The sequence below is a fragment of the Amia ocellicauda genome, chromosome 18 (genome assembly GCF_036373705.1).
Source record: "Amia ocellicauda isolate fAmiCal2 chromosome 18, fAmiCal2.hap1, whole genome shotgun sequence".
Lineage (NCBI taxonomy): Eukaryota > Metazoa > Chordata > Actinopteri > Amiiformes > Amiidae > Amia > Amia ocellicauda.
In genome coordinates, this window is record NC_089867.1 from 17,516,794 (window position 1) to 17,544,760 (window position 27,967).

Here is a 27,967-nt window from a genome sequence, read left to right on the forward strand (position 1 = left end):
AGTAAAACAAAAATATTCATGTTACCCAAACACACACCTATAAATAGTAAAACCAGAGAAACTGATAATTTTGCAGTGGTCTCTTAATTATTTCCAGAGCTGTATATACACATACAGACATATACAGACAGATACACACACAAACATATAGTAAAGCCTGTTTGTATGCAATGCACCTCCAGAAAACAGACAGCAGTTGAAATTGCTCAATGCAAAAAACTTTTACTCTCCGTTTATTGCCGTCTTTAAAATCATTCTGAACAGACCAAAAAAGCAAAGCAACACAGGAAACACTTAACAGGATATGTTGCCATTTTGCGGTTGATTGTGAAGAAACCAGACATGCAGTTGTGTAAATATAGCTGAAAAAGGTCAGGGCAGTTTATGTAACACCGTTCATGCAAGACCGTCCCCGAACGATGCGTCACAACTGTAACCCCTCACTACTGCGCCAACCCTAACGCCGACAACGACACGGGAGCGTGATGCAAGGCGTTTGGTTCCTAATGTGTACATCGAGGCAAGGGGGACGAAATCTCACACTAAACGGGACTTTATCAGGTAACTTATAATGAAAAATAATCGTATAAAATAAAAAGTGGAGTGAGGAAAAAAATACATACAAAGCTGGTGTCTTGCTATAACTGCCTTACTGTCCCAATTTTACTTACTCAACATTTTGTAGTGTTTTTATTTTTAATGCATAAAAATCTGCTGCCCAATCCTGGGGAATACACAGTCAGCATCTGAAAGCCCTGTGTAACATTTTCAGTAGATAATGCTAAGCTTGCTACTGGGCTACTTTAAAGACAAGCAAGGGAAGATGGTGGGAGTATTTTAGTTAACGGCAAAGAAAGAAAGCAATTCCCCCCACCCCTCCGTATTTTATATCAAGCATTCCTCAAACTCAGCCAGGCTCAGTGTGTTTACACAGCCGCAGGAACTCGCTCTTGGCACAGGCTCCAGTGCAGGCCGCGCTTTACTGGAAACAAGGCTAATCACGGCTGGAAAATAACAAGGGGCAGCAGCAGCGGCAGCAGCAAAGTTTCACTGTAGCTGCTTCTTAAAGCCTGGCCACGATCCCAGGATTTTCATTACCTCTTTTCAAAATTATCACAATAGAGATATCAAGGCCTGAAACCCAGGGCGTCTCGCAGTAACAACCGTATTTATGCGAGGTTAGCTTTTCAACAGGTCAAGAGCTCAGCATGTGGAAAGCGTTAAAAAGGTTTCTTCTAATTTCTTTGCCCCCATTCTCCTCCTACTTTTATATGAAAGAGCAGATTATATTTACACACACACATATATATGTGTATGTGTGTATATATATATATATATATATATATATATATATATATATATATATAACCAACTACTGTTATTTCTCTCTTCACTAGTATTCAGACCGATAAGATCCTTAAAAGATTTTTGAACCCTGTGTAGAAAGGGGGGGAAATACAGAAAGGAAAGAAAAAATGCGCAGTTAGGAAAATAAATCACCCGTTCCTCCAGGGTACACACAAGCACTTACTCAGAGAACAGGCTTTCGGCACAACAGCGAGTTCAATCTTAAGCAAAAGGGAGGGCTTTTTAGCTGGAAGAGAAAGCTGACTTTTCATTATGTCTGAAGTGCTTTTCTTTCGCTCCCTCTCCCGCTCCCTCCCTCCGCACATTTAAAGGGCAGTTTTTCCGATTTGTTGGACAAAACGAATCTCTCCTTCCCTCTCGCAAGAGGTGGACTTAATCAATTGTGAGGGAGGAACATGTGCATTATTTCCTGGCCTAGTGGCTCCTTTTAAAAGCTCATTCCTGCTCAGATTAATCTTTTTTATTGTAAGTACATCTACCCTGCTAACAGAAGAATATCTTCCCCCTTCCCTCCTCCTCTCTCTCCCTTTTTCCCTGCACCACATTTACAAACAAACCCTGAAGCTAAAACGGAAGTAAAATACATCTATCTAAGAACGGTGATCACCACAGACACCGTTTTTAACTACAGCAGCTGGAGAGCAATATTGCAAATTTCATTCCTGTCATGAATACAATAGCTGTTCTTTTCAGATGAAGAGGAGTCTCCCACACCCTTCTCTAGACTAGATTGGGATTCGAAAACAATCCCAGCACTCAGAAGCAAAACAAAAGGCAATTACACTTCAACTGACCAAAACCCATAATATTTGCTTCTCTGACATTAACAAAGCAACTGTACATCAACTACTTAACTTGTTTTAAAGCAAAGCCAATATCATTTTTATTCTACAGATGGAGAAATTAAGAACCAACAACGACCACATTATAAAGTTGTGATTTTATTTTAATTTGGTTTTAACCACAAGTGATCTAAAATAAGGCAGCATATTTCTGCAATCTAAATACTGCTGTCTCTATATAGCTTGTTGGCCTCATTACCACAGTTAATTATTAAACAAATAAACATATATATGCATACATATACACACAAACATTTGTTAAATGTGTCCCTTTAAAAACACTTTTCTTGGATTTCCAGGTGGGCACCAGTAGACTCTGGCATTATTGCCTCTTTAAACCCAAACGTGGTCTTCCCTGCTTTGTATGCGATTATCACCCTCTACTGATCAAGCCTCAAACACAGCTCTTCAGTCCTCATTTTATTAAACAAAAATTTGTAAAAAAAATAATAATTAAATCCACAAAATGGGGAGAGAAAGAAAAAAAAAAAAGGTTAAAATAGCCTTTGATTTCAAAACTGCTTCTCGACATAGACAAAGTTAATCTGACAAATTCATTTTTCGAAATGAAAAAAAAATCTCCTGCCAGAAATTCTATGTCATCGTTATTATGGATTTATGGGTTCCGGTGTCAGACTGTCAAAAGAAACCTAGAGCAGCGTCAGTACGAGCCCCAGTGCTGCAGTCTCCACATCGCAATGAGCCAAACCCTCTTAAGAGATGCTATTAGTCTACCTCTACTTAATCATTGAGGTGTGCACTAAACTTGAACTGTCCATTTATCTGGTGACCGTCCATGACAGAACAAGAATAAACCAACACAGATAATTCTCTCAAATTATTTCACATCAATCCTGCAAATTGCATTTTGAGAGACAGTGCTAATGCAATCATATTGTTCAAAAGGAGCTTTGAGGGCAGGCAATGTGAGTATATATATATACACACACATACACAGAGTATTATCAAAGGTAAAGGAACTAACCACTTTCTGCCAGTAGTAGTGTGGCAGCTGATTTCTCTGAAGGGCACCCTGACCAGCCCAGTAGGCATGGTGGTATTTCACATCACAGGGCAATGCCAGCACTGATGTCATTTCATGGCAAGGGCCCTGAGCAGGAACTACCATGGCCATGCACGACGGCAGTACAAACCATGGTTCAAGGAACATAGTGCTACAAACACTGCACGGCCAGCTCACACAGTCCTGACCTCCCCCTACCCCTCGAAAGAACATTACTAGGGGAGACCAGTGTTCTCCTGCTACATTTCAGTCAGTCAACACAGGAACTGGGCTACATGCAGTTCCTTTCAGGTATTAGTATGTGTATTTGTTTTACGAGTACATCAACAGACAAAAGGGACGCGATTCATGGATCCTTCATGTGTTTCGGCCAACACACACTTGAGACCTCATGGAATTTCACTCGTTCTATGAAGGAAACCTTAGGCCCATAATTCTGCACGTACACACGGGCAGTTCCATTGTAACTGCAACAGAGGCCTGTAGTGTCACTGTCAAAATAACAACTTGTAAATCGGAACCGTGGGTGGAGTGCAATTCCACTGCCTGTGTATATCTACATCATCTGGGTAGGGAACAGGAGTGCAAGAGGAGTCAGATAAGTCAACATCTCTAATACAGCATTAACATGTCTAATCTATAGCCCGATAATGCACAAGGCAATCTGATAACATATGTCTTCACTGATTACAGCAAAGGCAATTAAATAACTTCTGGGGCTCTGTGATTTACAGACGAGTGTAAACTATTCATTTTGCAGCTCTTTAAATAACCGTATGGCAGACCAGCAGGACACCGAGCGAGCAGAATTAAAAATCCAAGTTATTATTTATTTCTCTAAAAACAAACTGGGTAGAGCCGTCACTGTGAAGCAGTGAGGTTATATTTCCCTTCCAGACTCTGCAGCTGTTAATCGAACATATATAACAAGGTCGTTTAGTTACTTTGATAAATAATAACAGAAAGGCTGCGTATTTCCCCTCAATATGCGAGTAATTGGCTCTCGAGCAACAGAATGAGAAATTCTAGGAATTGTCTTATGCAACCTTTTGTTGCTGTTTTGGTGAATAGAACATTAGACGGTTCTGTGATCATCACAGTCACTATGAGGTCTCTACAGTAAATGCATTGTAAAGGTGTTTGCCTCTTTCTACAATATATTTTTAACAAAATAAAAATAAAATCTTATCAATGCACATCTAGATGAAGGCTCTGCCTGTGTGAAATATGGCTACCCTTGCTGAACTGGCACAAGCAGCTCTCAAAATAAAACTGACGCGAGATCGCCAGCCAGTTCTCTTCCTCCATTCCACCAGATAGAGGTTTGTTCTCCAGGGGGATAACTGAGGCTTATGAAAAGGGATAGTGCGTGGCTGTTCTGGGAGGCCTACTCTTTCCGTCAAAGCACCAAGCTAAAAACCTGCACTGCAAAAGACTGCTCCGAGGTGCTGGATGGTTCCTGCTCTGGTTGTTATTTCAGGCTTGTCGGACACCCTGTGACAGGTGCCTTCTCGTTGTCTCTTGAGCCGCAAGTTCGGTCAACCTCCCCCTGTTGGCACTGTGTGTGAAACAGGCTTATGAGCCAGCAGGAATTGCATGGGGGAAATTAGCATGGCAAGAGAATTAAAAAAATTAATAAGAAGCTAATTTGAAACCCTCACTAAATCCAGTGTGCCTGTGCCCTGTGTTTTATCATTCCTCTTTAATATACAGATATCGGGAATGGGAAAGTGAGGGGGTGTTGGGGGGCAGATTACAAGCTTTGAGGGGGCATAGTAGCATTGGGAGTTTTTGTTGTTGCTCTCACTAAATACTGAGAAAAATATCAAAATTTATGAATGTCCAGTTGCCTCAAGTGACCCAAAGGAGCACATCTGGCTTTCATCAGTCTTTGTATAGTTTTATATTTTGGGGGAAAATGTTCCCTGAATACACTTACAGAGAGTATCGTACCAAAATAAATAAATAACTAAATACATCACAAAGAAGGAGCTGTGAGAAAGAAAGAACTGCTGACACTTCCTGTCCTGAAGTGTGAATTGAGAGCGACAGACGTAGGAGAAAGGTGCCTGTGATGGATACTACTATCTGAAGACACTAATACAGCCACTGAAAGCAGGAGGGAAGGAAAAAAAAATGGCAAAGACATCTTACTAGTTACAATAAAACAAATCAAAATGCATGCAAAACATTTAATACAAATCACTGGCATGACCAAGTTCTTTGCCAATATGGAGAACTTTCCTATTGACTGTATTATTAAAAAATGCCAGTGTTGCAGAGAAAGAAATGGTATAAAATGGTTATTAGAATACATTACATTCAGAGGCAGGCAGAGCAGCTGTGGCTGTCAAGGATGCGGATTATGTAACATTTGATTAAACATTAACAAGCTAAAAAAATTGAGGGAAAAATTGTGTTCATCTTGTTTCTGATTCTTTTTTCTTACGAATAAAATGTTTCTGGTGGAGACTTTAAAGCTAATTATTTTGCATCCTATCCCACTATTTAAGGAGATCAGGCGGAAAAGATTTTTAAACCAGTTTAATATGGCATGTCAGAAATGTATTTAACAACCTGGTTTAAATCTGAGCTATCGATTTAGTTAAAAGTATAACCTGATTGTTTTACAATTGGTGTGCGACTCCAAATGATTAAAATAAATAAATAATAAATAATGAAAAAAGATGGTGATAGAGGAAAATAAAAATAAAAGGAACATTTTCACGTGAGAAATAAATGCTAGCTAAACCAAAACCACCAAATAAAAATAAACAAATTCCTGTAGCTGTAAATGTCACTGCCACGTGTCTGCAGCTTGTGGTGTAATAAAAGAGCAGAGCAGGAGGCAGAGCTGCACTTGATTTAGCAGGCGGGTGATAATTTGAGGACGGGTCTCCTGATTAGAAGGTAGGCCTGAAACTGGGACAGTCACCCAAACACAACCATGGCCAAGATCAGTACTGTTTGCAGATACGTGGAATCTATACAAGGATTTGCACAGGAGACCGATAACACTCAGCAAAGAGAACGAACATTTGAAAGATAATTACAAAATAAACATGTTTACTTTGGTACCCGGATTAGTAATATTTTTATAGGAACAGTATTTTTTCCTGTTTTGGACTATATGTGTGTGTGCGTGTGTGTGTGTGTGTGTGTGTGTGTGTCATGAGCAACAGGGCATGAACTCTGACCTCTCCCTAACTTTTGCACCCACAGTCTACAAGAGATTAACTGGTGGGGGAATGAGGAACATGGTGATTGGTTTGGTTTTGATGGACAGTTCTCAAAAAGAGCTTGTCAGAGATGATTTGTAAACGTGGGGAGGGGGGCACCACTAAGGGAAGGAAACAGAAACCTAAACAATCTGTTCCAGGTCAAAGGTTACAATTAGATTGGTCTGCAGCGTCTGACAACGTAATTCATATCACACAACCTGACATTCCTCTTAGCGAAAGAGAATCTGAAAAAAAGTGCATTTAAAAAAATCTCTTATGAACTAGTTTTAAACCTTGACTGGTAACTGTCAAGTTTTATTTCTTTGGTAAATAAATAAATGCATCAATTAAACCCCCTAACTACAGCAATAAACCCTCTGTCAATTACTACTAGTGCTAATATTTTAAGAGAAGGAAAAAAAATACAAAAACTATAGAAATTAGAGGGAACGTTTGGTAAGTCGGCATAAAATCTTTAAAGGAAAATAAAAGATGATGCTCTCATTTCCCTACATTTCCTTCAGATAAATAAAGTCAGAAGCCTGAAAGAGACATGACAGCTAGGGAGAGAATTTCTTGCAAAGGAAAAGATAGAACTAAGATAGATAGAACTGCCCTGTTGCTTTTGAAAGACAAATCAATTTACCCTTACTTGGGACATGTAATAAACATTGCCCAGATCCACTTCCAAACGTATCAAGGTAATGCAGATAAGAAAAATTAAATAAACTACCAAAAAAAACTAAAAAAAATCATGAGTATAATTGCCTACTTAAATAATCAGACCACTTTAAATGACTTCAAATCAACAGAGAATAGAGCAGGCCTGAATTTTAATTTGTCTTACAAATTAAATATAAAATAAAATAAATTTAAATAAACACATTCAAAATAAAGAGATAAGAACCAAGAAAACAACAATATATATATGAAGCAGGACTCACCGTTTCCTTGTGTGGTAGGAGCTCTTTCCGAATCCTGAAGAAGTTTTTGCCGTATTGTCTTAGACCTTTGATGAACCGTTTCTGTTTTTCAGAGAGAAAACAAAAACAGCCGCAATCAACAAGGATACCACGCACGACAGAGACAGAGAGCGAGAGGAGAAAAGAAAAAAGCTTTCAGAAGCCACAAAATGTTTTAAACTTGTCTGAGGTCTGTCGCTTTTAATCTCAAATCGTGAAAGCTCAAGCTTCAAACTCGATCTGAGCACATCTTTGAAGGGGGGGCGGGGTACAAAAAACCTTTAAAAAAGGAAACATGACAAAAGCAGGAAATTAAGCGGAGATAAAAATATAAAAACTGTAGAGTGTACCACATAAAAATCTTGAATGGTAGTTTTCTTCTTTCCTGCCTCAAAATTTGAATCTCAAAACACTCAAGTTCAAATGCATGTATTAACTTTGATAAGCCCCTTCAATTAACCAACATAACATTTCAACCAACATAGAATCCCCTTTGTATTTTATCTTTGCTAAAAACACTGAACTGGCATCTAAATTCCAAGACAACTGCTTAATAAAACCACCAAGCTTGAAAACCAGATTAAAAATACAGATAAATATATACATTTAAACACACACACAAACACATATATACATATATATATATATATATATACATATATATACATACATATATATATATATATATATACATATATATACATACATATATATATATATATATATACATATATATACATACATATATATATATATATATATATATATATATATATATATATATATATATATATATATATATAATAAAAATATTAATCCACATCTGGGAAAAATTCAGAACTGAGAGGATTATGTAAGCATATTCCGACAAAATTAACTTTCTCATTCCAGATTCAAGACGGCAAGAAAATAATTTTAATCCCCCAGTAAACATTTTTTTTTTAACCAAAGAATTCAGTAAAATAAGACAGATCTGCTGCTTTTCGTTACAGAAAATGGTGAGGGTTAGAATAAGAAAAAGGAGAGAGAGAGAAAAAAAAAAAAAGACTTCTATTCCTTTAAGAACCACCGACAGTGAAAGCCACAAAAATCGAAGGCACAAAACATTCATAACCAACCAACCAGTCAACCAAACACATTTACTTTCTTGTTCCACAGCCTTGTCCAGTGCTCAGTAATCCCGTCCTGCAGCTTCAACCCGGTAAATCCAACAAAACCCAGAGAGAGAAAGGCAGGAGGGAAGAATTTTCTCCATCCAGCTACAGGTAAATAAAATCAAGGTGCAATCCACAAAGTCTCAGAAGGTGGGCAGCTTTTACAAGCAAGAAATAGCTTGTCACTCTCTGCTCTTTCACTACAAAGGGGAAAGCTTTACATGTGATCTTTCTGCAAGAGAGCCTCTGGTTAGATGGAAAACCCGGCATGGATCAGTGACTTCCTCCAAAGATCACAGCGTTTCGAGACAGGGCGTTCAATTTTCTCGAACAGCCCCAGACACAAGCTTTCAAACGATAGCTGTAGATTTAGCTACACTACACCCTCCCCCCGTCCAACCACCCACACCCCTCCCAACTACCACCAGCAGCGTGCTTTTCACTGCAAGCTTCCCCCTCTGCCTTTACACAGATTAACTAGCTGTTTCATTAAATATATTCAGAGCTCTGCCTACACACATAGGCAAGCTAACAAGGAAGGCAGAGACTATTTCAGTGGGAAGAGGTCTATTCGATACTGTAAGAAGACTCGTACGAGTGGTAAAACCAGACATGGAGTGAGGGAAAGAGAACTCCAGTTTACTTCTCAGTAGTGCTCTGACTCCCAAGTTATTTCTCTGTTGGACTATCACCACAAGTTCAAAAAAGATCGGTGCACTTTATACATTTGTGTTAATTAGTTTTAATCTTTGCAACTGAATTTTGCATAAGATTATAAGTAAGAAAATGCCAGCAGAAGAATCAAGTCACCTTCCTTTTATTTTCAAATATAGATGGAAATAACCTGCATTTGTTTCTTCTGGTTAGATGAACTGAGAACCCAATCTGTAATTACCCGAGCTCACTGCCTCACACCTTGTACTGTGCGAGACCAACTGTGAGCACCCCAAGCTGTTCCTGAGCGCTATTCTTAGTATGAGCTATAACATTCAGCTAATGGGCCACACTTACCATGGAAACACACGCTTCAACAAGGTTACATCTCTTAGCATGAAACACAATCACAGTGGTTATGATTTATTGCAACATGCTCTAATGTTTATCTTTATTCATTAGTTTAACAGAAGTTGTGGAGTTAACTACAAAGAAGCCTCCAAGCGAGATCCCAATATGGTCAAAACAAAAATGACACAAATACACAAGACAAGACTTCACCTTCTCTCCGAGTCCTTTGTAGAATACCAGTATTGGCAAAGATGAATAGTTAATAAATTGATGATTATAAGAGCAAATACACCTCTCTATCACTATTATTATTATTATTATTATTATTATTAACCATTTAAACTTACAAGTGTAGGTGGGAGGTGCCTCAAACTCCCAGCAGAGGGAGCTCTGCCCAGTCTCAGGTTAATGTATATTTATTGTATAAAGACATTCATCTAGACTTGCTTTGTTCAGTTTGATCATCAGTGCCTATGCAACCACAATTATAGACTGTTCTAAATGCATTACCAGTGCATACCTGAAGAGGACATTATTAAACCAGACACTGTGCATGGCTTCTGAAGTACAGAACTGTCACAGAAACCCATTTGTTGCTTTTGAATTTGAGAACAGGGGATCCGCAATGGTTGACAAAAAGAAATGCAGTGACCTACATACAATGTGAATTAGTAGAACATGCACCTCCAGTGTCCTCCATCTGTTCTCGCTCCAATACCGGGATACTCAGGATACTCTGTCAATAAAGCCAGTCTGCAGCACAACCCTCACGCCCTTTGTATGTAACTTACATATATGCATGCATACATGTTTTATTAAATAATGTATTTTAAGGTTGTTGCTACAGAAGTGATGATTTCTTAGAACTTACTAAATTCAAAAAATTCACATGGGGACATTTTGACTTCATGGCTCTAGATTTTCCCCCTACTGAACAATTTTGAATAAATATTTTGTTTCCTAAATCCCAACTACAAGCATAAATTAACAGCCTTGTTAAATACGTGGATCTCATTTGCAGAAGCATATAGTATCTCATTTGATCTTTCACAAAAAAGGGGATTTATTTTTAATGTTTTACAGAAAGGCTCCATCAGCTATGACTCACTATCACTGCAATAAAACCTCCAGAACTTGAAAGTCTCCCCACTTGAGAAGTTGGTCAAAATTATTTCCTTTATTGAGTAGTCCATCTAAAATGGACTAAATAGACCTGCATAAAAACACACAAACATATTTGTAAATAACCCATAGGAGCTTGTGCAGGCATCAATGTATCCATTAATAACTTATTAATATATAACTTCACAGTAAATCATCAGGTTATTACAAGATCATTGCAGTCCCAGGAGGGCCGGGCTGCTATGAAATCAATTACACCTGCAACTCCCGCCCTTACTCTAATTACTGCAACCTAATTATTTTCTCACTAATATTTATACTGCCTGCCCAGTTGTGTGCTTTACTGGTTCAATGCTGCCCTCCCTCTCCCTCTCCTTCCCTCCCCTTCTCTCTCTGGCACGCACGCGCACTCGCAGTGTTTTTCCATGTCGGCTCCTGTTTAAGGCTCCATTTCAGCTGCTTGGCCTCACCATGCACACAGCCCTGCTAATAAATCATCCACCAATCTGCTCCTGGAATTGCTCTGGCCATGCCTTGATTGCTCCAGCCCTCTGTTGCTAGGTGACCGCGAGAAAGAGAGAGAGTGCGAGAGCGAGGGAGGGAGGGAAGTCTGAGGCAGCGCTGACAAATAGCCAAGGCTGCTGGAACAACAGGCTTCTAGAACTCTTGTCAGAAGCTGTTCCAGAGAAACTGGCTCTTGCCCCCACCCCCGTCTGCCCTGCCTTTTCCTCACTTAACACTACACAATTGTAAAGAAGGAGAAGACATTTAAAAAGAGAGAGAGAAAAGGGGAGGGGGAAAAATAAACTCAAAAAGGCATTGTAATAAATATGCTTCCTACTCAATAGTTAATTGTTAAAAGCTGTGTTAGAAGCCTGAGATCATGCAGTGTATAGCGACTGCAATGCGATACTGTAAACGAGATAAAAAGTACACGGAACAACAGAAACACGATCCCCGGGGGCTGGGGGGGCTTGTGTATATTTAAATGCAAGTCATTGACTCGCAAATAAAGCAGCCTCAACAGCTGGCTAGTTGCCCACAGCCCCTGCTGAAAGGCAGGCAGAAGGGGGGGTACGGGCTTAAGCCATGTAATTAAGTGAGATTCAAACCACCAATTGTGGCGGAGTTCGCTTCCACAGCCTTGCGCAGGGCCAACGCATCTCTGTGAAGAGGTGAACTCCCCTTCTGGCCTTTACATTACTACATTTTTTGGGGGGGAGGAGACAGACTGCTAAGCTCATCTAGCCACCAACTAAACAAATTAAGATAATACCTAAATTAATTGTAGAGAAAACTAATTTTAGTCATTCAACAGGTAGTTGTCTCCCCCACTTTACACTCCAAGATGAGTACAGCAAGCACACAAGCAAATAACATTAAATAAAGCATTCACTAAGGTCAACAAAGGGCTGGACATCAACGGAGATTGACCATGAAAGCCCATAAGACAATGCAGACAAAAAAACCTCCACAAAAATCTATATATACACAAAACAAAAAAATGCATATTAAACATATGTATTAGTCTTTATTTTCATTCAACACTTTCTACAACAGCAGACATTGTCAAGTCCATAACTATCCTGTCAATTGTCATACTTTGCAGTAAGGAGGAACATACAGACCCACACACCTCAGACAGTGTTGTTCTAATTGAAAATGATAAGGCCTCTACAAACAATGCGTCAACATGCTGAAATGAGATGGTAAAAGAGCCACAGTGTTGAGTCTGCAGATGTATTATAAATAGGCACAAACCAGCAGCTGTGAGCTTTCCTGAGTGTGCGTTTCTGCTGGCAAAAAGCGAGCAAGCGGCGCCAGGAAACTCGGCTTACCATCAACAGCCGTGTCTTGTAAACACGCTAACACACCCATCCTGCTGACTAACAGCCACTGAATAATACAGAAAGGGATACAGGCTCAAAGGCTGCTCAGGGAGATTGAAAGGGTCTCCGAGATGATTGTTCGATGGGATTGATACTAGATTGATAAAAAAAATAAGTAAAAAAGTTAAAATATAAATTAAAAAAAAAAAAGCCAAGATGGTAATTAATGTGACTTGACACTAAGGGTTCCTGTGTGACCTTTACACTTGCCTTCCCCAATCCCCCATCTTTGCACAGAAACCCCCAGATACTCAAGCCCTTGGTGTGTTCAATGACAGCCAAGCGAGATACTCAAGACAACGTGTATATAAATAATGTACAATATCTTTAGGTCAAAGCAGAGTGGTAAACCACACTTGCTGAAGTTACAGTCTGTGGAGTTAGATGACTATGCCTTTCATTTAGAAACAATTAACCCAAGTCATTCTTCACCACCACCACCACCCTCCCCCTGCTGGTGGCTGGATCAAGACAGGCAGCAGACAATGAGTACCAAATGGAGGGAAAGACCAGCTAAAGACTTCAAAATGCACATTCATAAGTCTCTTACAACACCCTTTTACTATTGAAATCTCCCTCATAACTTAACAAATTCAACTTCAATTTAGGGACCACAAGAATATGATATTACTGTTTTGGGGAGAGGGGGAGAAGTGAAATTAAACAATTCAATCTATTCCCCCAGAGCTATTAACTAAAACTAAAAATCATCCATATTCCTATTCCTCAGTGAAGAACTGCAAGAATTTGTTTAAAAATTGAAACTGAAAAACAACTAAAACTGCTTAGTAAATCTATTATCCCTGACCCCCAACACAACTAATACAATCCAAACTCACCTAAAAGAATAACATTTTGCAGAAGGGAAAACAGTAGAAATGATTTTACTCAAGGGTATGTATTCATTTTTTAGGGGATAGTTTAATTACTAAAATATACAGAAGGGCATGAAATGTTCAAATTAACTTTTTTTAATCTTAAAATTATATATACTACAAAAATATCTTTGACTGGACTGGAAAACAAAGGAGCAACATGTTTTATATTTGCCTACCGATTTACCATACTGTCCATAAAGTGTTTGGTTTAAATCACAATGCCGTCAAATTCATTACTTATTCATTTCCACCAGGCTGCAGCTCCAATGCTTGCGTGCCCCAGGGCTTTGTAAACAATGTCAGGTCTATTTTAAAAACAAATAAAAGAAGCCCTTCTTTGCAAATCCACTCCACGATTCAGAATGGAGCACGAGCAGAGACCACTTATATAGGAAGAAGAAAAAACAACGCACAAACATAACAAATTACATTTATAACGCCACTTACAACCACTTTGCTGAACTGCATGCATTATGTACACTTCTACATCCCTGGCATTGTATCCATCTCTGTTGCACTGACTGAGCTATTGACATGAGCTGGTGCAGAACATATTGTAACACTTTTCATTCTTGTCAGTTCCGGCTGGGATTTGTAAGGGGGTGGGGGAGGAATGTGTGCGAACATTGTGCAAGCCCACCAACAGCCACTGGGTGTCCCTGTCTCTGCCACTTCCAGCAAAGCCCCATTATAACAAATCACTTATCCAGTCCTGCAGCTTGTGTGCCCGTTTATCACCTGCTGACAAGCTAAGAGATAATATACAGTCTCTCTTAAGCCTGAAGAATTGATACCCCCACCCCACTGTGGCTATGGATCGGAATCACAAGAGATATTGACCAAAGCCATCCCGTTGTGCCTTGTTTTTGATTTCCCCCCCCCGATTTTCTGGATTCTGATAAAATACAAGAAACATACATCCGTTTTACTTACGGTGCCATTTATAATGGTTATGTTATTTATCACCCCACCACAACATACTCATTGGATCTTTTGCTCAAAAAAACGACAAAAAACTAAAATTCAAACAAAACCATTACTTCCCTGTGGCACAAAAATATCATGACTGATCGTCAAATACAGCCTCGGAGGTCTTAAGTCACTGAGCTCAAATAAGAGCAGCAGGGGTCCACCAGCAGCTCTGTCACTCTGCTGCTACGATGCAGTTTGGCGGTGGAATAGATGTACACGTTGCTTTATTTTAATTCTGTGCTTTCCTCCCCCTTCCTCGTGTTTCTGTCCGCCTCAGAGCAGCCTGCCCAGCAGCGGGAGGGAGCGCGATCTGGGAGGCCTCCCCAGCTTAATCTCTGTTTGGGAGACGTCCTTGAAAGCAGGAGACAAAACATAGGCCAGAGCTGACTCTGAACCTTAACACGTAGTGTGCTTTCAAGTGAAAGGGCTCTCTGGCTTGTGACCAGTTTTGATCAATTTAAAATGAATTTTTTTTTAAAAATGAAGGAAAAATAAAATGCATCAAGGTTTTTCTTACATCTGTTTTATCAACCTCTCCACAAAGCAGGAAGTTTAAACAGGCCAAACAATCTTGGCCAGTGAGGCTTTTTGGCAATTTGAGGGGAAAAGAGACAGATTTGACTCTCTCTCTCTCTCTGAAGAACACCGAGTTAGGAATCAGAACTCAGAATGCAACTTATTTTTAAATGATTCTTAAGAGAATATTTGTCTTATTAGTATTAAGTCTTGCATCAAATTATAGTGCTCATCCTTTACTCTGAACAGTCCATATCTCTCAAAGATATTTTGGCTTGTATTCAACCACGACACCTAGTGTTATTTGAGGATTTCTTAATAAGAAATAACATACTCAACTCATTACCATTACTGGGATGGACAAAATGGGGGCGTCGCTGTACATCAACACACACATCTGGGTAATTCCCGGTAAATGAAATTTTATGAAGGGAAAAAAAATGCGGTTTCTTGACTGATCACATCTGACATTAAGAAATGCCCTAGATACCACATAGGGAGAAAGATAAAAACAGTTCACCCCTGAGATAAGAGGACTCTCCATAAGAGGAGCTTGTTGTCATATTTATTTATATTTAAACAAGGGGGGGGGAAATCAGATGACAAGGAATTAAATAAATAAATGAATTTAATAAATAATGAGGCAGTCAAGGTCAGTGATATATTTACACACGTCGCTCAAGGCAAGAGAGCTGTAAAGGCACAACTGGAAATCAGCTCGTTTTCAGCCGAGCAGTGTCCTTGCCTGAGCAGCAGACTGCGCACTGCCAACCAGCAATGTGTTACAACACAAGCGGCATTTAACACCTCCACATGCAGCACAGAACCACAGCCCACCTTCACTCTGTTTCCTGTCCCTTTTCAGTAGCTTACTATATATATATATATATATATATATATATATATATATATATATATATATAAAGATAAATACACAGATGCATATACACAGTGCATATCGGAAGTCCACCCCATTTCAAAATTCTCTTCGTCTTGCCTTATGGGCTGGAATTAAAATGCTTTCCTGTCCATCAGCTCTCCCCAAGGTACTTTACTGAGCACGAACATTTTTGTAAAGAACAGTCAAATCTGCCAAATGTAGGTATGCAAATTTGGTAGAGGCCTATTCCAACAGACACAGCTGTAATTGCTGCCACCAAGTATTCACTCGAGGAGTGGAGACTTATCCATGTTATTTCAGTTTCATATTCTTATTATTATTATTATTTTTTTTTCCACAATAAAAATTCTTCCCCCTTAACAGTGGCCATGATGTTTCTCAGGGGGCTATGCAACGAGAAATGGCAGCACACTGTAACAGGGAACCGATTAAGCTGGTCTCCCGCTCTCTCCACGACCAGAGGCAGCATGAGCCCTGCAGCTGCAAATGGTCAACCTACGCCAGGCGCAAACTAATCCCATCAGCCGCATTTCTCATTTTAATACAGTCAATTCACCATGCTGACAATTACAAGAGCATTATGACAGGGGGGAGGGGGGTTGTTTGTCTTTGGTTGTTATGTGTTCCTTCATGTTAGCCCCTCCCCTCTGCCAAGGCAGAACCACCAAGCACGGCCTTGGCCTCCGCTTCTGCTAATTTATAAAGCGGCTGTATTTTAAAGGAGATTCAATTAGCATCTCCAGCACTCCAGTAATCAACCATCTGAATGCTAATTAAGAGTTTGGCGACAAGCAGTGACAACATCCCAGCGCAATAAGCTGTACAGCACAGCAAGCGAACTCTGCCTCAAGCTAGCATGCATAAACAAACAGAATTAATAACTATCTAAGTATGGAAGGGTGACTTAATCTGTTTCGATTAGCTGAAGCCCTGCCTTGGGCCTCAGCTTTATTTAAATGTGCCTATCATGTTTAATTAAAAAGCTAATATACTGCTTTTTTCTTCTCTTTTTTTTTCTTCCCCCCTCCTCCGGTCAGCCACCCCCCCCACAAGCTTTCCAAAGCGGACTGGAGGCCCCGGCTGGACCGCAGTGCAGACGCAGGGGCCGAGAAGGGGATCTACGGGTACTGTGTCAGAAGCACAGCTATAAAGAAAACAAACCCACACATCAAACAGGGGGGTCACAATCGGAGAAAGGCACTGCGCGTTTCTAACTGCAGCGGCTTGGCATTGTGACGGGAAAGTGTGGAATTAATTTATTGCACAAATCAGGACTTGTTTTACATCTCTTTTAAGACTAATTAAATATATATTTACTGAGGGAGGTTAATAAACAAAATTACATATTTATTAACCTGCAGCTAAGGTGAATAAAAGCACTCAAACTCCATTATAAATTGCTCACCAAGTACACAGACTATGTATTCTTGTCAGAATGCAAGCTCTTTTTGGAGCTTCAGCTATAGATTAAGTATGATCCAAAAATCTCACACCAAAATTATTACATAAACCTTTAAATCCTGCAGTATGTATCAGCTTGTGAAGATCAGCATTTCTACAGTATATTGGAGCACAGCAGCAGTCTACTGGCCAAACACACCTCCTTTGGAATGAAAAGAATCATTTTGATGTTTTTATTCTTTAACCTGCTTTGGAATCTCAATACTGATGCGCTGTGCCCTGTGCCCGCCACCTACTGGCACACATCACATTGCTCTCACACATTCCCCCTGCAATCACCAGGAATTTCTGTTTGTATTTTTGTTATTTCTCTTGTGTTTGTTATTTCTAAGTAGAATTATAGAGGAAGAATCATCTCAACATCAATGGCTTCTCACATGTCCTGACGCAACAAGCTTAGAGAAAAACAAAACAAGTCTCCACCCCCCCAAAAACAATTACAGTACTAACCAAACCTCAGCAGGGTACAACCAAAGCATGGGCAGGTTTTAAAAGTTTTAATTCGCTCAAGAACAATCTGGAACCAAATTAAGTTAGATTCCCCCGCTTTTGCCCAGTCTGAGCTAAGATTTATAGCACCAGGTGTTACTGAGGCCAGTAAACAGGAAGCAGCTGCCCTCAGTACTTGAAGGAGCTGCAATTCGATAAGTGTGCACACACACACTGCATTCTCCCACACAGCCCTTCCTTGCTCAGAAAAAGCGTATGAAAAAATACAGCCACAGGATATTGGGGAATCTACCTGGCAATTAAGCACTATAATCTGGATCACCTATATCAATATAATTCTTGTTATATGGACAAATAGATATCAGGGAGATGGGGGGGTGTAAACAGGGTCAGATTTAAATCTAGCCCTGGAACACAATCAATGAGAATATGCAGAACACCAATCACAATCCTGCAAAGTTTGCTGCCGTAGTCACCACACCAGGCCTGTGCAATTTCTTAGATCAATCTCTGGATGCATTGAGGTCAAGTTAAAAAAGCATTCACAAATGAATTCCCACCCACACCAGTTGTGGTGCAATTAACGCTAATTAAGTGGAAAAGCGATCCTTACCACTTCATCTTCTGACCAGCACTTCTCTATCAGCTTGGGCACAGGTTTCTTCACAAGCCGCTGCAGGGCTTTTCCAGCATCATAGTTACTTTCATGTAGCTGGGGAGGGAAAAGAAGAAAAATAATTATACACATTATGAATTAAACCAGACTGAGGGCTGGATTAAATCACAACTGCATACCTGAAGTTGTTAGTTGTGAAATTTATAAATGAAAAGAAATGAGAAACTGACAATCAGAGCAAGCCAAATTTATCATGTGATCCCAGCCTAAAATGGGCTAGAAGGGGGGGGAAAGTGTAAAATTATCTATACGAATGTCTAATCTGAAGACTGAACTACTCCGCAAACTTTTTTTTTTTTTTTTTTTTTTTTAACAACTCTGGGGAAAATTTTTGGGGAGCATTTAAAAACCGACACTAATAGTTAAGTTGGAAACCTGCCGAGGAGACTATTTTCAAGGGATTTGTTTCCTGCTATAAAATCTTCCACACAGACAACAGATTCTGGTGTGGAGAAGAAGGGAAAGATGACCAAAAGGAAGACCGCTGTGGAAGCCACCTGTCCTTGGCCCACGTCATCATCTAGCTGCACGGAGAAGAGCAAGATCTGATCTGTGTCATTGAGGTTTCTGCTGCCAACGGCTCTCCAATATATTAGATTCTGTACCTTTAGTTTCAATACAAGTTCCTTTAAATCTATGAAAGTGCATTTGTGCCACAATACTAACACTCGGGGTTAGTAATATCACAAACCCTTGAGATTTCTCCAGTTTTAACTAGGTTATGTAAGCGGCAGCGCACATTTATGTGAGCGAGAATGAGTGATTGTTTGTTCCCGTTATTCTGTGGCCCGTGTTCTACCATTTGATCATTTCATCATTAAACAATGATAAAATATATATATATATATATACACACCACTGTCACCAGTCAGCTGTGAAACAAATACAAGGTTACTCGGTAAACAACGGTTGGGGTCGGTGGGTAGGGAATTGGATGGGTTTTTACGTGCAACAATGAGTGCCTTTAAGAACAGCTGGGATTAAAACCTGAAATCAATTAACTATTGTGCATTGTTGAGAGAGTAGGGAAAGAGTAGAAATGAGGACCAGATGTATGTTCAATATATAAATACAGAGAGCAAAAGCAACTGACGTTCAGGACAATGTGCATTACATCACTATGTAAATATATAAGTGTACAATTTGCATGAGGGTCCCGCCTGGCAGAAGAGATGTGATGCATTGGACATTTGCTGCGTGCATCGCACCGCTCTGATCCTCACAGACTGAAGGACACCAGGCATCAGCTCAGTGTTTATCATGCACGGGCCGTTCCTTCGGGGAGCTCTTATCCTTTTGAGATGCAAACCTACAGCTTGTCAGATTCAACCAGCTCTGAAATCATCTGCAACAGGGCTCCAGTCCCTGGGTCTCTCTCTCTCTGTCCCTCCATCTAGCGAGGATATTAGAATTGTAAATGGAAGGTCAAGAAAAACACAGCTGATTGACTCCCATTTCTGAAGGGAATGTGCAAACTGCATGTAATGTCCTATTTATGATGTGGGCTTCTTTATATTTTGTATTTCAATGCATTTATTTATTGTTTTTGTGAAAAGACACACACACACACACAATGCATTATTATGCAGCGCGCATTGCCGTAAAGCATTGGAAGTCTGATTAGCATATCCCCCCAATTCTTTCACTGCAAGGCTTCTCTCCCCGACTCCAGTTACTCATCTGATCTGCCTCACTCTGTCAGTGCAATGCTACAAATAAATTCTGCTTTTGGCATGGCTCAGCTGTCAGGCACCTCCGCGCTATAATGAACCCATGAATTACATCTCGCCTTACTGACATCTCCCATCTCGCACATCAAAATATTGTTCTTCGATTGTAATTTATAACTTCATTTAAATGGCCCTCTCCCACCGCGACCTTCGCCAAACTCAAGTGCCATTGAATTTCAATGACCAGAGTCCAAAATACATATATATATATATATATACACCAAACAACCATTATTAGTAATTATAATTAGGCCACAGGCTGCCAGGAATACATCTTATTTTATCCATCACACCACTGGACTAAATAATAGAGAAGGATGAATTGTAAAGTGCACTTTATCACTGCACATAAATTGCAAAAACGGTGGCAGCAGAACAGATAAATCTTGCACAAAAGTAGATCTTGCCATTTTCATTTTTTCTCCAGTACAGAAGAGTCCGTCTTGGCACAGTGACGTGGGGAACGCCGATTAACATCTTGCATTAAAACGTGTAAAAAGTCCGAAGAGTTTGGTAAAACCACCGGTAACAAACAACCTGAAGAAATTCTGCCTACTTGAGACCCGCCGCTCTGCAGCAATTTTCCTGTAAAACTATACTCCCAGAAGATCAATTATAGAGAAATAACTATTCTGGGTGCCTACGGATGAACACAAAAGCCATCCCTGAACTCGCCCACAAGACTTATTGATGTCTTTATAAGCATGGCAAAAATTGAATGCTCCCAATATTTTTTTTTATATATAAATAAATAAATAGATAAGCATGTATTGAATTCACTTGCTTCATATCAGATCTTGCTTGTGTGTATAAAAATGTTTCTCTTTGGTGCCTTTCACAGAAAATAATTATCCAGCTTTACCAGCCTGGAACCAGAGAGCAAGAGAGAGAGAAGAGAACCCTATGGCTGTAATTATCTTAACCATCTTGGAAATACTGAATGCTGGGCATGACTGTAATAAGACCGACAAGAGCAATTAATGCAGAGCGATGTCTTATGGTTTCTGCAGCCACAGAATGGCTCCTGCCCGGGAGACTCTGGGCTCCATTTTGGCCCTGCCCCTTTGCCCAGGAGGCTGCTCTGGGATGAAAGTCAGAGTGGTTTCACCTTACGTCTCTTAAATGATACAGATGACTGCATGTTGGGATAGCAGGACAGCGGGGAGGGGTGGGTTGCCGATTTTGTGAAACTCCACATTCACTTAACCTCATTACGACACAAACTCGCACACTACTTTATACTTCCACCTATATCCACACGGGCAGTCTGACTAGCAGGCACGTGCACAGATACACCCCAGGTGGTGCTTGAGCCCCTGCCCCTTTTCCTTAGACTCAAAAAGTGCCCTTTATCCCGAGCAGCCCCCAAACCCCCACCCCACACCCCACCAGAACGCACTTCTTCAGCACGCCCCCTCCCTCCCGACCACACTTCCCCAATACAGGGTGCCCAATTTTTTGGACTGTTCCCTAGCCCCTCAAAAAATCTGTGCACGGTACTGCTGTCTAGAATGTGTTGCTTTTGATTATAATTCATGCATTCGCTTTTTAGGTTTAAATACTGGTCCCAGTATCATTTAAAATTATAAAATCAAACCTGTTTAGGACTGCTGTCTGACTATCTGACCCCTACCTTTCTCTACCCAAAAAAATACTCTCATCAGGGAGAGTAACAGAAGTGAATGTTCCACAAAATCCATGGTTGGTGAGTGTGAGAGTTAGTTTTGTTGTTTTATGATTAAAATGCATAACAAATCACAATAATTATATAATGGTTTTCATCCCTTCTCCATGCAAAAGATGATTTTGCTCGTTGTGCGTGCACATTAGCTGAGCACCAAATGAGAGGCAAGGCTTCGGAGTTTTTCAAAGGCTAGCAGCCATCGCAAAGAAAATTACATTTATAACCCATAATAGCTAATGCACTGCACCGACACCAGGCTTCAATTCATGAATGTCATTAAGCAAACACTCATTTGTAGGTGCTTGTTATTATATTTGAGGAGTCATCACACACATCTTATTTTTCATCCTCTCTCGGCCGTCTGGCACAATTAACATTAAATTGCAGCGCAGGCTGCAGCGGGCTGTTATTATATAAATAAAATGTCTAGGGAGATGCCTGCCTGCTTTGATTTATCCCAACTGTTGCAAAGCTAGCGATAAGTTTTCATTGGATTTTTTCTGCAACCAGAAAACATCTAGCTTATCAAAAACCTCTCCTCCCTACCTGCCTTGCTTCCTCCTCAGTGCTAAATCAACACCTCCTCACAACGAAGGGACACATTTTACTGCAAAGTGTCGGCTCTCTGAGAACAGGCAGAGGCCTCATCAACTCTGATCACGACAGGCATCAGATAAGTGAAACCACTTCTTATCAAATGAATGAGAGAGAGGGAGAGAGAGAGAGAGAGAATAGATCTCTTCTCCCTCCTCTCAAAACCAAAGACCATAAGTTTTTTTTTTAAAGCCCGATCATTTAGATTTCATTGACAGATGGATTGTCTTAAATGGAGCAGCATATGATCTGTACTCACAGTGTTCAATGCGTTGAGTGTAGTGTCATCACGGGAAGCAGCCAAGCACCCGTCCTCTGTTGAGCCTCCGTCGCACATCCCCGCAAAAGCAGCCATGCTCCTGGAAGCAGATCACACATACACAGAAAGTCAACACGGTGCGTGCACATACAGTTTCACAGTGGGTGGGTGTCTGAATTCTTACTTTTGGGTTCACCACTGAGGGGGGAACCAACATAACACACAAAAATAAATCTGAGGAACCAGTCAGACACTCCCAACTGTCATTCAAATGGAGGGCATAAACAAGCTGCTGTGAAAGTCCACTGTCAGAAAGGATAAATGGGTATATATTTGTATGATGCGTGTTAGGATATCAATTTGTGGTGTTGTTAGTAGTATTGAGTGTTTAAATAGTTTTTTTTTTTTTCTTGGACTGCACTCATTCTAAATACCACACACATTACTCTTTCTATAAGGCTCATGCTTTTCAAAACTTGCCATTCCTCCTCTCACCACATCCCCAATATCAAGCTCATGAACATCAGGTACAGCATTTTAATTTAATGCTGAAAGAAATAACTGCAAAATGTATTCAACAATGGTTGGCAGGGTTTATGGATCATTTCAGAAAATGCAGCCACAGAAATACATTTGTGGCAGTGTCCCGCAGGGTGTTGAAAAATTATCAAACAGACAACCACTGCAGCAGTTATCCCAGTTTGTGTGGCAGTTTTGACTTTGAACTGAAGAGGGGAAAACTAATGAATAAATCAAATAACCACTCTCCAGCAGCATGGCTATAATGCCAAAATGAAAAATAAACTGTGGAAAAAGTAAAACTAAAAACTCTTAGATTTTGCATGACTGTTCTGTAGAGATAGCAGATGTGCAGATTCATACATTCCTGTGGACATCTCTCTCTGGACTGAAAAATACTACTATTCTATGTGCCTTTTTTTTTTTTTTTTTTTTTTTTTTAATAGGCTACATCTGTGACTAGGTTGTTTGACAGGGGCATCATACTAAAACTTTCCCCTAATCGGGCACTCTGCAGAAATGTAATGCACACCCACATAAGGCCATATCAAAACTAGGCCTTAACATTCACCTCAAGATCAAGGACAATGAACCGAGACTTCCTGTATAAACAAGAAGCTGAATCAAGGCTGCCCTAGGGAGTGAAGAAAAGAGCACGCAGCTCAGCAGAGGGCACGGATAAGAACGTCCTTCATACTGCAGAATGGTAAGAGAGTTTCAGATCTGCTGTCCTGCCCCCCGCCAATTACGAGAAAGTCGGAAACAAACTGATCAGCTCATTTTACACACAGACATGGGGACCACACATGGGAACACAGGTCGAGAGAAGTCTGCAAGTGTGCATGGGGTGACTGCCTTTGAGTTTTGTCCTCGAGAGCATGAACAGGTTTTGTTAATCAAGGGCAAATAAACGGGACCCACAGCCCCAGAGCCCGTGGTGCGAAGCTGTGCCCTCACCTGGCGGCCCTCAGGTACATCAGCAGGTCGCAGTCGTTCACCCCTGGCATCCACACCAGCTCCTCGTTCTCAGTCACATTCTGTCCATCTGGAGAGGGGAAGGGCTGAAGTTCTGGGAGTTTGGCCTTTTGGCAAAGAGATTAAAAATGAAAAGGTTGAGTGCATGTGCACATGTGTGTGCAAGTGTAGGATGGAGAGAGATGCTTATCTTCTCAGATCCAGGTCTTGCCAGAATGATAAGTTGGACGAAATCTGCTCCGGCCCAGTGAGGGGTGGCAGGCAAGGACATATTATAATTGCTACATGGGAGGAAGGAATCCACACGAATAAATAATTGGAAAGTCCGAATCACAAAAATAAGTAATTTTACATTCATGATGCCCCATTGTCAGAAAGGATCCTTTATCAGGGAATAATTTCCTTTATCATTATTATGTATTGCCTTGTTAAGCAAGGAGCAATTCTGTCTTAATTAAGCGGTTGTGAACTGCAAAACATTTTCAGCAGGACCCTTGTGTTCAGACCAAAGCGTTAAACTCCACACAAACCCAGTCATTTTCTGGATTTTCTTTTCCCGTCATTTCCCCCGCTCTGGGTTTTGAAAATTGAAAGCTTAGTGTTCTAATGAATCTCTCAAAATGTGTGTTAAGATAACACCAATGCTTGAACTGTGCCATGAAACATATACCAGTAGGTATCTGGAGACCTAATTACCAGCTACAGCTATCTACAGCTTGCAATACCCAATAGCCGAGTCTTACAGACAGTTGCTGGGCTTCGAGCCTAATAATTATTCCACATGGCTGCATTTTCAAAATATGTTCGTACAGAAATGCATTTAATGTGGACAGTAATTAGAATGGCGTTTTGTAAGCAGAGCCTAGTGCAGGATCATCTAAATAATGCTTTTAGTGCAACAGGCATGCAGTACTCTGTACTTTGGGGTGCTCTCAATTGTGGGATATGTTCAGAGGACCCAGTGAAGGCCGTGCTGTGACACCAAAGCGCACCATTCACAGTCGCCCAGCAGGGCTCCCACTGCAGCCGAGCAATTCAGACAATGCTGAGCAGGTTAGCAAGCTGATTTACACGTGCGCGGCTCTGCTCTTATCTCTGTAAAGGGCACCATCTCAGGTTTCATTTATTTACACTACCCCATTTTGATCTTAAAACTATAAACTATACCCAATGTGCATTATTACATGCGACCAGAAAGGATTTTATTGAAATCCACCGGTCAAACCTGCTTAGATTTAGGGGGGGCATTTTTTTTTTTTTTTTTTTTTTTTTTTTACATTGAATCAGAAATGAATTTGTACAGATTTCGGTTTATATGAATAATTCTCCTTCACATTAGGTTCCTCTGTGAGCAAGAGAAAGAGCGGGATACTCTTGCATATCTGTGTAGATAATACAGGCTGAGACACACTTCTCTGGACTCAGAAGGTCAAAAAGTAAAATGAAAGTGGTGTGTGCCGGAGTTAAAATGGACCCGAGCCGAAAGACATGAGAGGAGGCGAAACCCACGACCCTCCTCCCGCCCCACTACTGTGTGTGAAGGAAAAAAGCAAAGCAAATGTGCTGTCTCTCCTCCTTCCCATGGGTGGATTACAACACAGTCATACAGCTGACAGATGTTTCCTGGTTTTAATTTACCGAATCGTAATCATCGCTGGCGATCTTTATTTTATAAAAACAAAAAGCCTCAGAAGGAGAAGTTTTCGAGTACAAAGCGCTGCGAACAAACTGCATAAGGAAAAAAAAAAACGGGACAAAAGTGGTGTGGGGGGAGGGAGAATAAAATAAATAAATAAATCATGCATAATGCAAAGGTGTGTCAGGGCATGCTGAAACAGCCCTGCTCTGACACGGCTGTGCCCAGACAGATCGGGTTTCGTGCGGGTAATCCGCTCACCTGGTGACTCGGCCCGACTCGGATCTCCCCCTGTGTGCTGTTGAGTCGCCTGAAAATGAGAGGACTTGAGGTCAGAGATCAACACTACAACACCTCATGAAAGAAGAAAAAATAAAACTAAAACAGAGTGAAGAGTAAAATTACAGCTAGTGCAACAAGAGACATTTACAGTTTCACACAGCATACCAAGAATTTTACAGGATAAGTAAGGATGTCAGGGAAGATATCCTAAGCTACAATTTGCGGCAGGATAAACTGAATACGTATTTCTGTACTTCTGGCCTCACACACATGCACACGTACAAGCGCCAACACCCCCATGCACCCGCAGTCACTCGTGCACACACTCATGCCAATGCAGTTACTCGTCCACGTGAGGATCCTGGCGGAGCATGGAGCTTGCCCCATTATATGCCCATGCATTCGTGGTTAGCAGCTAGACACAGATGCGTTTGCGGGAGCTGTGTTACAAGGGAAGCCATGACTGACATGGCAGCTGGCTCCTGAGTGACAAGTTAATGATGTTTTTTCTGTCACTTAGGTTTTAGAGAGACGTCAATTGATATCGGCGAGGATGTTGCACAAAGCACTTGCTTATCTGTTCTTCATACTGAGAGACATGAAAGGCTTTCTCCTCCTCAAGAAAAATAGCTGTCACTCTAAAGAGGTCTCAGATATTCTTTCTTCATTTTAAGACTAATGTGTGCGTGCACAGGGTGTATGAATCTATCTTGCAGAAGATTTCAGGGCAACAGAGAAGAATTTCACCCTTTACAGTTTCTGAAGGCATTCTCAGACATTACAGGAAGTGAAAGGGATAGTTATTCAGGCAAGGATAATAAACATCAAAGCCAGCAGTATTGATATCAATAAAGTACAGTCCTGCAGTGAAGTGTGAACACCTTTTTATTATCTGGATAACTTTGCATTACTAATTTTTTCTACAATGTTAAAGAAAAGGTTCTGATATTTTAAGAGTGGTTTTGCAATGACCCTTTATAAATACGTGTACACATAGACACACACAGCTGGCTTTGAGGTTTGCTTTTTATCCTAGCTTGAATAACTATCCCTTTCAGTTCCAGTAATGTCTGAGGTAAATAAATATATACAAAATGTAGGTTTTTTTTTCTGTGAATTATCTTCCAAATCAGCAATAGAAATTGATAGACAAAAACCTCTACTTGAATGTAACACAGAGCAGCACACTGAAAGCTAGGCTTCGACTGTCCACCATCGCTGCATATCTGCTGTATAGATAGGGCGTTTTAAGTTATTAAAAAAAAAATCTGCTCCCGATCATGACAGCTGATCTACAGGGCGAGCTTTCATTCTCCCTGCTTGCTCTCTCTAATGCCTTTTCAGCCGAGCTAATGTAGTGCTGGCAGAGAGGAGGCAGCCACAAACACGCAGCAAATGGGCTTCCAAATGGTTGCAGTAACAAATGTGTGTAACCATAGTAACAACAATTTAATAATAGTGTTCAGATCTCCAGCTGCAGTGGATTAAAGAAAATGACAAGATGTTCCTTTTGAAAAGTACCCCGTTGCCATGGGTACAGTGTAGATTTCATACAGCAGAGCAGAGCGCTGCCCAGAAGCTGTCACGATGATTTGCATCCAGGCTCGTGCTCTCTCCATCACGGCGCTCTGACCAAACTTAGGAGAGCAGGGGGGGACCGGAGAGTGAGAGGCAATGTCCCCTGGTCATATGAATACTGTTCAAAATTAGTCCCTGAAATGCTACATAAATATAGATTTTAGTTTTTTTTTAAAAGTCTCAAAATAGCAGAAAGCATAAGCTGTCACAGTCAATGCCTGCCTGTGACAAATAAGTCTGCCTTTGCTACTGGATTGTACGGACAGTTT

The 27,967-nt window shown here is 40.5% G+C and overlaps 1 protein-coding gene and 1 long non-coding RNA gene across 11 annotated transcripts in view; one reads left to right on the forward strand and one right to left on the reverse strand.

Moving 5' to 3' along the window:
- The window catches only part of rerea (arginine-glutamic acid dipeptide (RE) repeats a), a 173,137-nt gene that overhangs the window by 30,971 nt on the left and 114,199 nt on the right, over positions 1-27,967 (reverse strand). For all 10 annotated transcript variants that reach the window (XM_066691248.1, XM_066691247.1, XM_066691250.1 and 7 more), the window contains 5 exons: positions 26,100-26,148; positions 24,185-24,309; positions 22,709-22,808; positions 18,379-18,477; positions 7,400-7,480 (listed from right to left, as the gene is read on the reverse strand). In XM_066691248.1, coding sequence (XP_066547345.1) covers positions 7,400-7,480; positions 18,379-18,477; positions 22,709-22,808; positions 24,185-24,309; positions 26,100-26,148 — 454 coding nt within the window. The remainder of the gene's footprint in view (positions 1-7,399; positions 7,481-18,378; positions 18,478-22,708; positions 22,809-24,184; positions 24,310-26,099; positions 26,149-27,967) is intronic.
- Positions 458-17,231, forward strand: LOC136713987 (uncharacterized). Its single transcript, XR_010805002.1, has 4 exons — positions 458-561; positions 7,492-7,607; positions 8,576-8,682; positions 16,892-17,231. It is a non-coding gene; the product is annotated as an uncharacterized LOC136713987 (long non-coding RNA).